General features: G+C 49.7%; 1 protein-coding gene across 4 annotated transcripts in view; it reads right to left on the bottom strand.

Annotated features, from left to right (window-relative positions):
- Positions 1–1,020: 1,020 nt before the first annotated feature.
- tmub1 (transmembrane and ubiquitin-like domain containing 1) overlaps positions 1,021–13,523 on the bottom strand; it is a 70,060-nt gene continuing 57,557 nt past the window's right edge. For all 4 annotated transcript variants that reach the window (XM_072468569.1, XM_072468567.1, XM_072468570.1 and 1 more), the window contains 3 exons: positions 10,249–10,320; positions 6,551–7,354; positions 1,021–1,577 (listed from right to left, as the gene is read on the bottom strand). In XM_072468569.1, the coding sequence (XP_072324670.1) occupies positions 1,226–1,577; positions 6,551–7,314 (1,116 nt within the window). In that variant the 5' untranslated portion in view covers positions 7,315–7,354; positions 10,249–10,320 and the 3' untranslated portion in view covers positions 1,021–1,225. The remainder of the gene's footprint in view (positions 1,578–6,550; positions 7,355–10,248; positions 10,321–13,523) is intronic.

The raw sequence follows: 13,523 nt of genomic DNA on the forward strand, positions 1-13,523 counted from the left end.
AACTGCCCACAATACTCCAGCTGTGGCCTCACCAATGTCCTATACAATTGCAATAAATCATCTCTATTTCTGTACTCAAATCCTCTCGCTATGAAGGCCAACATACCATTTGTCTTTACTGCCGGCTGTACCTGCACGCTTGCTTTCAGCGACTGATGGACGAGGACACCAAGGTCTCGCTGAGTATCCGCCTCTCTCAATTTACACCCATTCAAATAATAATCTGACTTCCTATTTTTGCTACCGAAGTGGATAACCTCACATTTATCCACATTATACTGCATCAGCCTTGCATGTGCCCACTCACTCAGCCTGTCCAAATCCCGCTGAAGCATCTCTGCTTTACCTGGACTCCAAGGATTAAATTGCAACGGTCCACAAATGAATGTTGAGAGAGCGAGAGTGAGAGAAAAACTAGTTCCATAAGACATAGCACTTGGGCCAAAGCCAGACCTTTTCAGGAATGAAATTTAAAAACACCTCTGCTGTCAAAGGGGGGTATAAGTCTGAAACTCGACCAGAAAAGGGGGTTAATGCAAGATCCATTGTTTTTTAAATCTGAGATTTATGGATCTATGTTAAGTAAAGGTACTGTTGGGCAATGTGGGTATTTGAAGCTGGGGCAGAGATCAGTGACGATATTATTGGACATGTTTGCAGGAATAAATGGACCCATCCTATTCCAATGATCAATCCCACACAAACACAGCCATACAGGGCTCCAAATACAAATGGGGACATTTGTTGCAGATTACCCGACAGTGCCAGCAGAGGTATTATGGGCTGAATGACATCTTGTCTGCTGGAAAATTCTACTTATACGTGCCAACTAGAGAATGCGATTGTAAAGCTAGTTCCTCTGCCGTCGGGTAAATCTGGCAGAGATAGAAGCCGAGACTCATCGTCCCCTCCATTTTTGGAGGGTCTGTATCTGGGCAGAAACTGGGGTAGGATTCCTACTGCCCCCTCTTGTGGATATGGAGCCCAGGGGCAGTCAGAAAAATGACTAGACTCCAGGCACAAGGTGCAAAGAGCTTTATAGATGAAAACGACAGCATTGGTCATCTTATTAAAACACACCTCCAAGGATATGTCACACGGTAATAATATAATTGTCACAACTTCCAAATTATTTTCGAGTTTGATTGATAGAAAGCAGAGTTTGTGTCAGTCCCAGGTCTGGTGTCCCGCACAATCGGTTCCGAGTCTGGAGGTGGATGGAACCTCACCGCCTGTAAGCTCCAAAAGCCACAAAGCTGAACAGAATGGTGATGCCAACAAGCGAGATGGTGGCGGGCGCGGTGAAGAACTGCCGGTAGTTTATCTGGTAATACCACAGCACCGAAAGCATGAGGAAGAAGACAGGCAGCATGAGGCCGCCAATGTTGAGGGTGGTGTCGGTGTGCTCGGCCGCGTGGCTCCCTGCAGGGGACTGAGGAGTGGCATTCTGCGAGATGTGGCAATGAACGACACAGTTGTTAACGATGTGAAGCGAAGACAGGGTCCGTGTGTCATCTCCTAGTAGCTGCCCCTGGTAGATCAGCCGGATCTGGTGCTCCTGATTGGGGAAGTGGGTCCTGGGGGGGGGGGGGGGAGAGAGAGAGAGAGAGGGAGGGAGAGGGAGAGAGAGAAACAAATTAACAAGCAGAGAAGATAATCAGTGAGGCCAAGAGGCAGCACCAACTGCAGCAACCTCAGCCTACTCCCACCCACCAATAATCAACCAAAAGACAAGTTGTGTTCCGCCTGTACTGAAGATTCCAACTTGCCCTTGGTTTTCCCAAAGCAGCACATTGTCCATTGCTTTCCCACCCACTGGCATTCTTAACCAGGACACTCACTGTTAGGCCATCAATACAGAACACAAGCCAGTCTTCACTGGAAATTTGGAGAGATGGCTGGCACAGTGGTTAGCACTGCTGATTCACAGCGCCAGGGTCCCAGGTTCGATTCCCGCGTTGGGTCACTGTCTGTGTGGAGTCTGCGCGTTCTCCCCGTGTCTGCGTGGGTTTCCTCCGGCTGCTCCGGTTTCATCACGAAAGACATGGTCGGGGCGGATAAAGGGGCCACCTTGGATGGGCCAGGTACAGAGTGAAATTAACGGGGGTAGAGCCGAAAGGGGAGGAGGGCCGTCGGTCGAGGGGAATGAAGGCCTAAGCCCCCGGTAGGGTTGATAATGTGGAACGTGTGAGGGCTCAATGGACAGGTGAAAAGATCTCAGGTCTTTGCGCACCTCAGGAGCTTGAAAGCAGAGGTGGTCTTTCTGCAGGCGACGCACCTACGCGTGAAGGACCAGGTTAAGCTGAGGAAGGGGTGGGTTAAGCAGGTTTTCCACTCGGGATTTGATTCAAAGTTGTGGAGAGTGACAATTTTGATGTGTAAAAAACGGGGTTTGTGAGCGCGAAGGAAGTGAGGGGCCCGCGTGGGATATATGTGATGGTGAGTAGGGTATTAGAAGAGACGCCGGTGGTATTGGTGAATGTGTATGCCCCAAATTGGGATGATGTGGGTTTTATGAGGGGGTTGCTGGCAGTGATCCCGGACTTGGCCACGCAATAGTTGATTATTGGAGGGGATTTTAATTGTGTCCCAGAGCGGAGGGTGGATAGGTCGAGTCCCAGGTCAATGAGTAGGATACGAATGACAAAGGAGCTGGGTGGGTTTCTGGAAAAGATGGGTATGGGGGACCCATGGCGCTTTCAGAACCCAGGGGAAAGGGAGTATTCTTTTTTTCCCTCATGTTTACAGGGTGTGTTCCAGAATTGACTTTTTTGTGGTGAGGTTTTGGCTGGAGGGCGGGGGCAGAGTATGCGGGGATAGTAATCTCAGACCATGCGCCCTATTGGCTGGAGATTCGGTTTAGATCGGGACGGAAGCAGAGGTTTAAGACCCGGGGTTTAAGAGCAGGACTTGGGAAGGTTCTTAGATGAACTGTTGTTTCCACAGCTGGAGGAAGAGAAGAGGCGGGTGCTAGAGGAGCCCCTGGGACTGAGGGAGGTGTTGGACAGTATAAGGGGTATGAAGTAGGGGAAGGCTCCGGGGCCCGATGGCTATCCGGCGGAATTTTATGAAGAGTTCGTGACGGACCTGGCGCCACATTTCTTGGGGGCGTTTAATGAGGCGTTGGAAAACAGGGAGCTGCCGGAGACGATGACGCAGGCAACGATCACATTAATACCAACAATGGGGAAGGACCCGTTGGAATGTGAAATGAAATGAAAATCGCTTGTCACAAGTAGGCTTCAATGAAGTTACTGTGAAAAGCCCCTAGTCGCCACATTCCGGCGCCTGTTCAGGGAGGCTGGTACGGGAATCGAACCCGCGCTACTGGCCTGCCTTGGTCTGCTTTCAAAGCCAGCGATTTAGCCCAGTGTGCTAAACCAGCCCCTGTGAATGTGGATCGTATAGGCCAATATCGCTGTTAAATACAACGTGAAAGTGGTGGCTAAGTTAGTGGCGGGAAGGAGGAAGGTTTTGGCCTGGGCGTGGTTTTGGAGGACCAGACAGGTTTCACAAAGGGTAGACAGCTCTCTAGTAATAGAAGGAGGTTGTTAAATGTGGTTATGACCCCATCGGGAGCTCAGGTACTGGAGGTAGTGGTGTCCATGGACGGGGAGAAAGCATTCGACTGGGTGGAGTGGCGGTACCTGTTTGAGGCCCTGGGAAGGTTCGGGTTTGGGCTGCAGTTTGTGGCATGGGTGCACCTGTTGCATGTGGCACTGAGGGTGTGTTTGTGGACCAATGACATGGGTTCCCGGAACTTTGAATTACACAGGGGAACAAGGCAAAGATGCCCGCTGTCGCCGCTGCTGTTTGCACTGGCTATAGAGCCTCTGGCAATGGCTCTTAGGGAGTTGGCAGAGTGGCGATGGATTACCAGGGGACAGAGAGAGCATCGGGAACCAAAGAGAAAATGCGGGAAAATCTTTGACAAGCTTTGACAAAGGATCATCTGGATTTGAAACGTTCGCTCTTTTCTCTCCATACAGTTGCTGCCAGACCTGCTGAGATTTTCCAGCATTTTCTCTTTGGTTTCAGATTCCAGCATCCGCAGTAATTTGCTTTTATAAAGAGAGCATCGGGTATCGCTCTATGCTGACGGCCTTCTGTGATATGTTTCAGACCCGCTGGACACACCTGATCTGTATGCCGAAGGCCTTCTTTCGGAAACTAGACACAATTATTTCGGACTTTGTATGGGCGGGGAAAGACCCAAGGTTAGGAGGACCCTGTTACAGAGGCAGAGGCAGCAGGGAGGGCTAGCGTTGCCCAACCTGCTTCAATGCTATTGGGCAGCGAACATGGAGAAGGTGAGGCGGTGGTGGGAAGGAGAGGGGTTAGAATGGGTTAGGATGGAGGAGGAATCCTGTAGGGGGTCCAGCTGAAGGGCTATGGTAACAGCAACGTTGCTAATGGCCCGGAGGAGCAGTCCACGGTGAAGATCTGGAACCAGCTGAGGAAGCATTTTAGGATAGAGGGAATGTCGGTGTTAACACTGTTGTGTGAAAATCACAGTTTTGAGCCGGGGGTGATAGACGGTGTGAATAGGAAGTGGAGACGTGTGGCTGGTTCAGGTGAGGGATTTGTATGTGGAAGAGATGTTTGCCAGTATAGAGGAGCTGAAGGAGAGGGGAGAGCTCCCAAGAGGAAGTGAGTGTAGGTACCTGCCAAGGGACTTTGCGCAGAGCGTTTGGAAGGAGTTCCCAAGGTTGCCGAGCTACACCCTGCTGCAGCGACTGTGGAAGGCCGAATCGGAGATATATACAGGTGGCTGGGAGTGAAGATTAAGGAGAAGTGGGAGGGGGAGCGTGGGGGGGGGGGGGGGGGGGGGGGATGAACTGGGGAGTATGGAGTGAGGCACTATGAATGGTAAATACGACCTCCTCACACGCAAGGATGATCCTGATACAGTTCAAGGTCGTACAGAGGATGCATATAACCCGGGCAAGAATGTGTGGGTTCTTTCAGGGGGTGGCAGGCGAGTGTGAGAAGTGTGGGCGAGTTCCAGTGAATCACACGCACAGGTTTTGGTGCTGCGAAAAGTTGGAGAGATTCTGGGCGGGAGTATGTGCGGCTCTAACCAGGATAGTGAGGGAGGAGGTTCGGCCGGACCCCATTGGTGGCACTATTTCGGGTATCGGAGAAGGGAGCAATGCCACCGGGGGTAGCCGCCTGGCTGGGGGAGCAATGCCACTGGGGGTAGCCGCCTGGCTGGGGGAGCAATGCCACCGGGGGTAGCGGTCTGGCTGGGGGAGCAATGCCACCGGGGGAAGCGGTCTGGCTGGGGGAGCAATGCCACCGGGGGTAGCGGTCTGGCTGGGGCAGCAATGCCAACAGGGGTAGCGGTCTGGCTGGGGGAGCAATGCCACCGGGGGTAGCGGTCTGGCTGGGGGAACAATGCCACTGGGGGTAGCGGCCAGGCTGATGAGCAATGCCACCAGGGGGTAGTGGTCTGGCTGGGGGAGCAATGCCACCGGGGGAAGCGGTCTGGCTGGGGGAGCAATGCCACCGGGGGAAGCGGTCTGGCTGGGGGAGCAATGCCACCGGGGGAAGCGGTCTGGCTGGGGGAGCAATGCCACCGGGGTTAGCGGCCTGGCTGGGGGAGCAATGCCACCAGGGGGTAGTGGTCTGGCTGGGGGAGCAATGCTACCGGGGGTAGCGGTCTGGCTGGGGGAGCAATGCCACCGGGGGAAGCGGTCTGGCTGGGGGAGCAATGCCACTGGGGGTAGCGGTCTGGCTGGGGGAGCAATGCCACCGGGGGTAGCGGCCTGGCTGGGGGAGCAATGCCACCGGGGGAAGCGGTCTGGCTGGGGGAGCAATGCCACCGGGGGTAGCCGCCTGGCTGGGGGAGCATTGCTACCGGGGGTAGCGGCCTGGCTGGGGGAGCAATGCCACCAGGGGCAGCGGCCTGGCTGGGGGAGCAATGCCACCGGGGGTAGAGGCCTGGCTGGGGGAGCAATGCCACCGGGGGTAGCAGCCTGGCTGGGGGAGCAATGCCACCGGGGGTAGCGGCCTGGCTGGGGGAGCAATGCCACCAGGGGTAGCGGTCTGGCTGGGGGAGCAATGCCACCGGGGGTAGCGGCCTGGCTGGGGGAGCAATGCCACCGGGGGTAGCGGCCTGGCTGGGGGAGCAATGCCACCGGGGGTAGTGGTCTGGCTGGGGGAGCAATGCCACCGGGGGCAGCGGCCTGGCTGGTGGCTTATATGACTTTCTTCAGCCTGAAAAGATGAAATAAGAGTTAAGGGGTTGAGCGGAGGGTTTCGAGGCGATGTGGGGGATGCTCGTGACTGTGTTTGAGGAGTTGTCGTCGCAGGGGGGTGGGGTCGAAAAAGGGGGAAATTTGTATAAACTGTACAGTTGTTTGTTGGGAAGCTTGTTTCCAAATTCTTTATGTGTTGAAACTTTTCATATATGTTTGTAATAAAATATATTGTTTTTAAAAGAGGGGGAGCCCGACAGACACCAAGAGACATACGAGTAATATTATAAATTCCTAACTCCATTAAGCTGCGTGCCATAGAATCAAAACACTGTTGAGTGAGCTTTTACCTTTTTATATGTCCAATTGTGTCTTCTGATCTTACGTGAGCTATTCTCTCACTGTCATTCAAAAACTTTAGCCTCAGCACCATGGGGTTGTCCTCAGCACAGTCACTGTCAGGAGGTTGGTCACAAGAGGACAGAGTCTCGAGTTCTTCCCTAACACTTGCAGACGTCACTCGCTGACGTAACTCCATTGTGTCAAGCGGTGAGGTGTCCAAATCAGACACATTATCTGTAACCAACCTCTCTGCTCCTTTCTCTGCAGACGTCTCATGTTTGGCTTGAAACTCTTCCTCTACCTCATTCCTCTCCTCCCGCTTTTCCGCCTCTTCACTCTGCCGCTCCTCCCCCACCTCGCTCTGCTTTCTCACTGGCTCCTCGCTCTGCTTTTCCCTCTCCTCATCCCCACCTTGTTCTTCCTTCTCGTCCTCGCTCTGTTCTTCCTTCTCGTCCTCGCTCTGGTCTTCCTTCTCACCCTCGCTCTGTTCTTCCTTCTCGTCCTCGCTCAGTTCTGTCTCCTCTGCTTTGCATTCCACCTCTCTTGTGTTGGCTCTTGTTTCTCCTTGATCTGGTGAGTGGTTGGTGGGAGAGATGCAGGATGGAACCTGCTGGTCTGAGATGCCTGCAGAGGTATTTTCAGCGGGTCGCAGCTCCTGGTCGCCTCGGTCTATAGTGCGAGTGGAGGCCCATGCCAACACCAACACCAACACCATGAAGACCAGGCCGAAGAGTATCGTCACCTCATCACCAACTCCTTCGATTACAGCCATGACACAGACCACCAATTGCCACAATCATTCAACCAGGAAACTGAAAGAATCAGAAAAGAAAATGATGAGCAACAAGACAATGGAACATGGCTTCAAAAATATATCTGAGCCAGGAAATCTGGTGAATTAACACAAGTGTCCTCCAGAGAAGCAAACTTGCCACCCTCGAGTTTAGAATCTGTTATTAAGAACAGAAAGTGTATTTGGACAAATAATGATCTGGTCAGGAACAAACAGCTTGAATCAGTCAAAGGGAAGTCATGTCAAACAAAGCAAGTTAAATTATTACAAAGTACCTTGAAATCCCATTAGACCATCCATCAATCTCCTGTAATCAAGGAAATATAAAGCGAGTCTGCAACCTATCCACATCATTTATCCTGATTCAACTTCCATGAGGCCACAGCTGGAGTACGGTGTGCAATTCTGGTCGCCACATTATAGGAAGGATGTGACTGTACTGGAGGGGGTGCAGAGGAGATTCACCAGGATGGTGCCTGGGGTGGAACATTTCAGTTATGAAGCGAGGTTGGATAGGCTTGGGTTGTTTTCACTGGAGCAGAGAAGACTGAGGGGCGACCTGATCGAGGTGGACAAGATTCTGAGGGGCATGGACAGGGTGGATAGGGAGCAGCTGTTCCCTTAGTTGAAGGGTCAGTTACGAGGGGGACACAAGTTCAAGGTGAGGGGCAGGAGGTTTAGGGAGATTTAAGGAAAAACCTTTTTACCCAGCGGGTGGTGACAGTCTGGAACGCGCTGCCTGGGAGGGTGGTAGAGGCGGGATGGCTCACATCCTTGAAAAAGTACCTGGATGAGCACTCGGCACGTCTTGGCATTCAGGGCTATGGGCCAAGTGCTGGCCAATGGGATTTAGTAGACAGATCAGGTGTTTCTCATGTATTGGTGCAGATTCTCTCCCTCCCAAAAAACTGAGGTTGGGGGCCTATTGAAATCTGAGATTGCTGGATTTCTGTGGGTAAGGGTTACATTACCAAGGCAGATGAGCGAAGGTGATCAACAAAAAGGTGGTTGAATGATAAACACACGGTAGCACAGTGGTTAACACTGTTGCTTCACAGCGCCAGGGTCCCAGATTCGATTCCCTGTCTGTGCGGAGTCTGCATGTTCTCCCCGTGTCTGCGTGGGTTTCCTCCGGGTGCTCCGGTTTCCTCCCACAAGTCCCGAAAGATGTGCTGTTCGGTAATTTGGACATTCTGAATTCTCCCTCTGTGTACCCGAACAGGTGCCAGAATGTGGCGACTAGGGTATTTTCACAGTAACTTCATTGCAGTTAGTGTAAGCCTACTTGTGACAATAATAAAGATTATTATTATTATAACCCAAATGTCACCGAATACCATTCCAAAGATCACTGAACTGAGCCCCCAAATTATGTTACAACCCCCTGGGCCAGTGCGTGCTCAATTCCAGTCCCACTTGACTCAGGAGTCACAAAACAATTGGAATTAAGAATTAATTCTTAGAAAATACCCAAAGTTTTTGACTGCCCAATAACTACAGTCTCCAGGTTTGTAAATTTAATCAGTTAATTGTTATTAATAACACTAACTATAATTAAATATGCAGCAAATATAACTGGTTAACTATTACCTAATTGCTAACCTCCTATCTTTAACTCACTCCCACCATCTATCTATATACACACACACAGACAAACAAACACAGAGGAAAAGAGGGGTGTAAAAATAATGATGAAAGTAAAAGGATAAGAGTCTTTGTTGCAGATGGTTGTTCCAACGACACCTTTCTTCAGGCCAGACTTTTAGTTTGAGGTTTTTACTTTCAGTCTGTAATGGTTTTCACTGGAGATTCATCCAGGTTCCCTGTAGGTTCAGAAATACAGCAGCTATGCAGCTTTTCTTGAGAAAGACTCACAGCTTCTTCTCTGAGCATCCGGGCCCCGACTGTTAACGTAAGCCTACTTGTGACACTAATAAAGATCAACAGGCTGAAGGGTTGAATGACCACCTCCTGATCAAGGTGGACATGTGAGACGATGGTACGAACGATCAGTGCAAAGGGCACACTATCCCATCAGGGATCGTGAGGGACGCACAAACATCAGCCCCATACAAAAAACAAATAGCTGTGAAATGTTGAATTCCCCTATATCTCTACCCAGTGAAAGGGTCCTTCCTGTTAATTCCTTCATTTCCCATTTCTTTATTTTTCCTGTTTTCATTTTGATCTATGGATGCTTAATGGACATGCATCTTTAAGTTGAGCAGGGGAAATGAGGAGCTCAGAAGTTACAAAAGAGAGCACTGTGCTAGCCTTCAGGCAGCTGAACTCAGAATTATTGGCACCCGAGAGATCAGTGGGACTCCTTCGATGGGTTGGCTGGTGGCCAATCAATTGGACAAAAGGCTGTATTCTGCCCGGGAACAGGCGGTGATTGGATCATAGAGTATCATAGAATTTACAGCGCAGGAGGCCATTCGGCCCATCGAGTCTGCACCGGCTCTTGGAAAGAGCACCCTACCCAAGGTCAACACCTCCACCCTAACCCCATAACCCCACCCAACACTAAGGGCAATAGGATCCTACCCCAGTGGGAGGATCTTCGGAGAAGCAAGGAATGGCCAGTTGGTTCCTGGATACTCAAGAGAAATTGCTCCTTAATTGGAAAACAAAATTGGGTACTCTAAATTTATTTTTAAAAAGATAACAGTTAACCTGTTGTATTTGCTGCATATTTAATCATGGCTATTAATGAAAGTAATTGTGTTTTAATTCACAAACCTGGTGACAGTACGTATTGGGCAACTTAAGGACCAAAGACTCAGGGTGTTTACCCAACATTTATTTATTTATTTGAATTGTGTTGTGACCCTGGGTCGAGTGGGGCTGGCATTGACCGCGGACTAGCCCAGGGGATCATTACTCCAGAAATTTACAATAACAAACTTGTACCATTGCTGTAGGCTCTTGTTGATTGCCGACGGTTTCATTGAAGCTCTGCACTTGTGGTTAACTGTGAAGACTCTGGAACAAAGAAGGGAATTCAGTCAGGTACCAGAGCTGAACAGAGGCACGATTTACATCCTGACAGCTACCTGACAGCTTAAAGTCCAAGCTTCGGAAGACAAAATCTCAGGAGAAGATAAGATGCAGAAGAAAAGAAGAGAAGGAATTGCAGGAACTCTTGCACAAGTCACCCAGAGCTCAGTGAATGCTGGAGAGGAGCCAGGAGACAGCAGAGATGTCGATGTTACTCTCGCAGGATGTTGCCTGGTCCTGGGGATGTTGGCTATGAGAGGTTGAATAAACTAGGATTGCTTTCACTGGAAAGACGGAGGCTGAGGGGAGACCTGATAGAGGTCTACAAAATTCTGAGAGGCATAGACAGGGTGGATAGTCAGAGGCTTTTTCCAAGGGTGGAAGTGTCAATTACAAGGTGGCACAGGTTCAAAGTGAAAGGGGAAAGTTTAAGGGAGATGTGCGGGGTAAGTTTTTCACACAGAGAGTAGTGGGTGCCTGGAACGCGCTGCCAGAGGATGTGGTGGAAGCAGCACATTAGCAACATTTAAGAGGCATCTGGATGGGTCCATGAATAGGGAGGAAATAGAGGGATACGACTCTCGGGTGCTCCAGTTTCCTCCCACAGTCCAAAGATGGGCAGGTTAGGTGGATTGGCCATCCTAAATTGCCCCTTAGTATCCAAAAGGTTATGTGGGGTTACTGGGTTAGGGAGATAGGGAGGCGTAGGCTTGAATAGGGCCAGTGCAAACCCGATGGATCGAATACACTGTAAATTCTAAAAAGCAATCTGGTTTTATGAAGAGTGGTGCTGCGAAGGTGGAGGAGGAAGGCAGTGGCACTTGGTCAGATTTCAGGAAGGTCTTGTTTACCTCTGGAAAGCCTGGAATTGAAAATAAAAAGCAGGAACCCATGGAAGCATTTTCCGCTCAGCACAGTTGGTTGGTTGAGGAGCCAGAGGGCGATGATATATATTGTGACCAGTCTGAGAGAATATTACCACTGGGGTCACACAGGGGGTCTTCCTAAATTACAGTTCATCCTCACTTCAAGTTGTGATTGTGTTCCTGAAAATTGTGACTTTTAGTGAAGCAACTTGAAGTGAATGATCGGTTCAATGATAAAACCAGTTAGATTCATTCAGACATTACTGGCATTAAAAAACAATGTACAATTTGAAATACTTTACCACACATGTGCCCTACTCAAGCCTACGCCTCCCTATCTCCCTAACCCAGTAACCCCACCTAACCTTTTGGAGCACTTTGCATCCCTAACTGATATAACTCCGAATACATCACTAAATGTAAGAAATACAAATTCTTTTTGAAAATTACAGTACAGTGCTCACTCAGTAAGCACTACTTTTTAGCCAGGCGCTATCTCATGGCACAAGTTGGACAGTGCCTCGAGCACACGATGGAGTCCAGGACGTGGTGCGATTTCAGGAAGAACGGGAAGGTGATAGGGGAGAGAATCGAGATCTGGAGCAGGCGGAAGAGAGACTGAGGACGGGGGGGTGGAAGTGTTGCATCAGAACTTCAGAAATAGAAACAGGAGGAGGCCATTCAGCCTTTATACTCTACCATTGAAGAAAATCGTGGCTGATTTAACACTCGCTCAGTCCCACTTTCTGCCTCATCTCCAACCTCTTTTTCCCCCACTAATTAAAAAACTACCGATCTCAGCCTTGAAACTGTTCAAGGACTCGGCCTCCATAGTTTCCTGGGATAAAGAATTCCAAAGATTCACCGCTCTTTGAGAGAAAGAACTCTTCCTCAAATCCATCGTAAATGAGTTCCCTCTAATTCTGTGACTCTGCCCTCGCGGCAACACTCTCCCATGAGTGGAAATATCCTCTCAACATTTACCCTGTCTAACCCGGAAGAATCTTATGTCTGAATCCTGTCACCTCTCATTCTTCGGAACGCCAAGGAATACAGATCCAACCTGTTTAATCTTTCCTCATATGCAATCCCTCCATATCCAGTATCATCCCAGTAAACCTCCTCTGTACTGCCCCCAATAATATATCTTTCCTTAAATAAGGGGACCAAAACTAGACACAGTATCTAAATGTGTCTTCTAAGACCATAAGACATAGGAGCAGAATTAGGCCATTCGGCCCATCAAGTCTGCTCCGCCATTCAATCATGGCTGATATTTTCTCATCCCCATTCTCCTGCCATCTCCCCATAACCTCTGATCCCCTTATTAATCAAGAACCTATCTATCTCTGTCTTAAAGACACTCAGTGATTTGGCCTCCACAGCCTTCTGCGGCAAAGAGTTCCACAGATTCACCACCCTCTGGCTGAAGAAATTCCTCCTCATCTCTGTTTTAAAGGATCGTCCCTTTAGCCTGAGATGGTGTCCTCTGGTTCTAGTTTTTCCTACAAGTGGAAACATCCTCTCCACGTCCACTCTACCCAGGCCTCGCAGTATCCTGTAAGTTTCAATAAGAACCCCCCTCATCCTTCTAAACTCCAACGAGTACAGACCCAGAGTCCTCAACCGTTCCTCATACGACAAGTTCTTCATTCCAGGGATCATTCTTGTGAACCTCCTCTGGACCCTTTCCAAGGCCAGCACATCCTTCCTTAGATACGGGGCCCAAAACTGCTCACAATACTCCAAATGGGGTCTGACCAGAGCCTTATACAGCCTCAGAAGTACATCCCTGGTCTTGTATTCTAGCCCTCTTGACATGAATGCTAACATTGCATTTGCCTTCTTAACTGCCGACTAAACCTGCACATTAACCTTAAGAGAATCGTGAACAAGGACTCCCAAGTCCCTTTGTGTTTCTGCTTTCCGAAGCATTTCCCCATTTAGAAAATAGTCTACGCCTAAATTTCTCCTTCCAAAGTGTATAACCTCACACTTTTCCACATTGTATTTCATTTGCCACTTCATTGCCCACTCTCCTAGCCTGTCCAAATCCTCCTGCAGCCCCCTTGCTTCCTCAATACTACCTGTCCCTCTACAGATCTTTGTATCATCTGCAAACTTAGCAACAGTGCCTTCAGTACCTTCTTCCAGATCATTAATGTATATTGTGAAAAGTTGTGGTCCCAGCACAGACCCCTGAGGCACACCACTAGTCACCGGCTGCCATCCTGAAAAATACCCCTTTATTCCCACTCTCTGCCTTCTGCCAGTCAGCCAATCCTCTATCCATGCCTGGATCTTACCCTGAACACCATGAGG

This window comes from Scyliorhinus torazame, chromosome 11 (assembly GCF_047496885.1).
Source record: "Scyliorhinus torazame isolate Kashiwa2021f chromosome 11, sScyTor2.1, whole genome shotgun sequence".
NCBI lineage: Eukaryota > Metazoa > Chordata > Chondrichthyes > Carcharhiniformes > Scyliorhinidae > Scyliorhinus > Scyliorhinus torazame.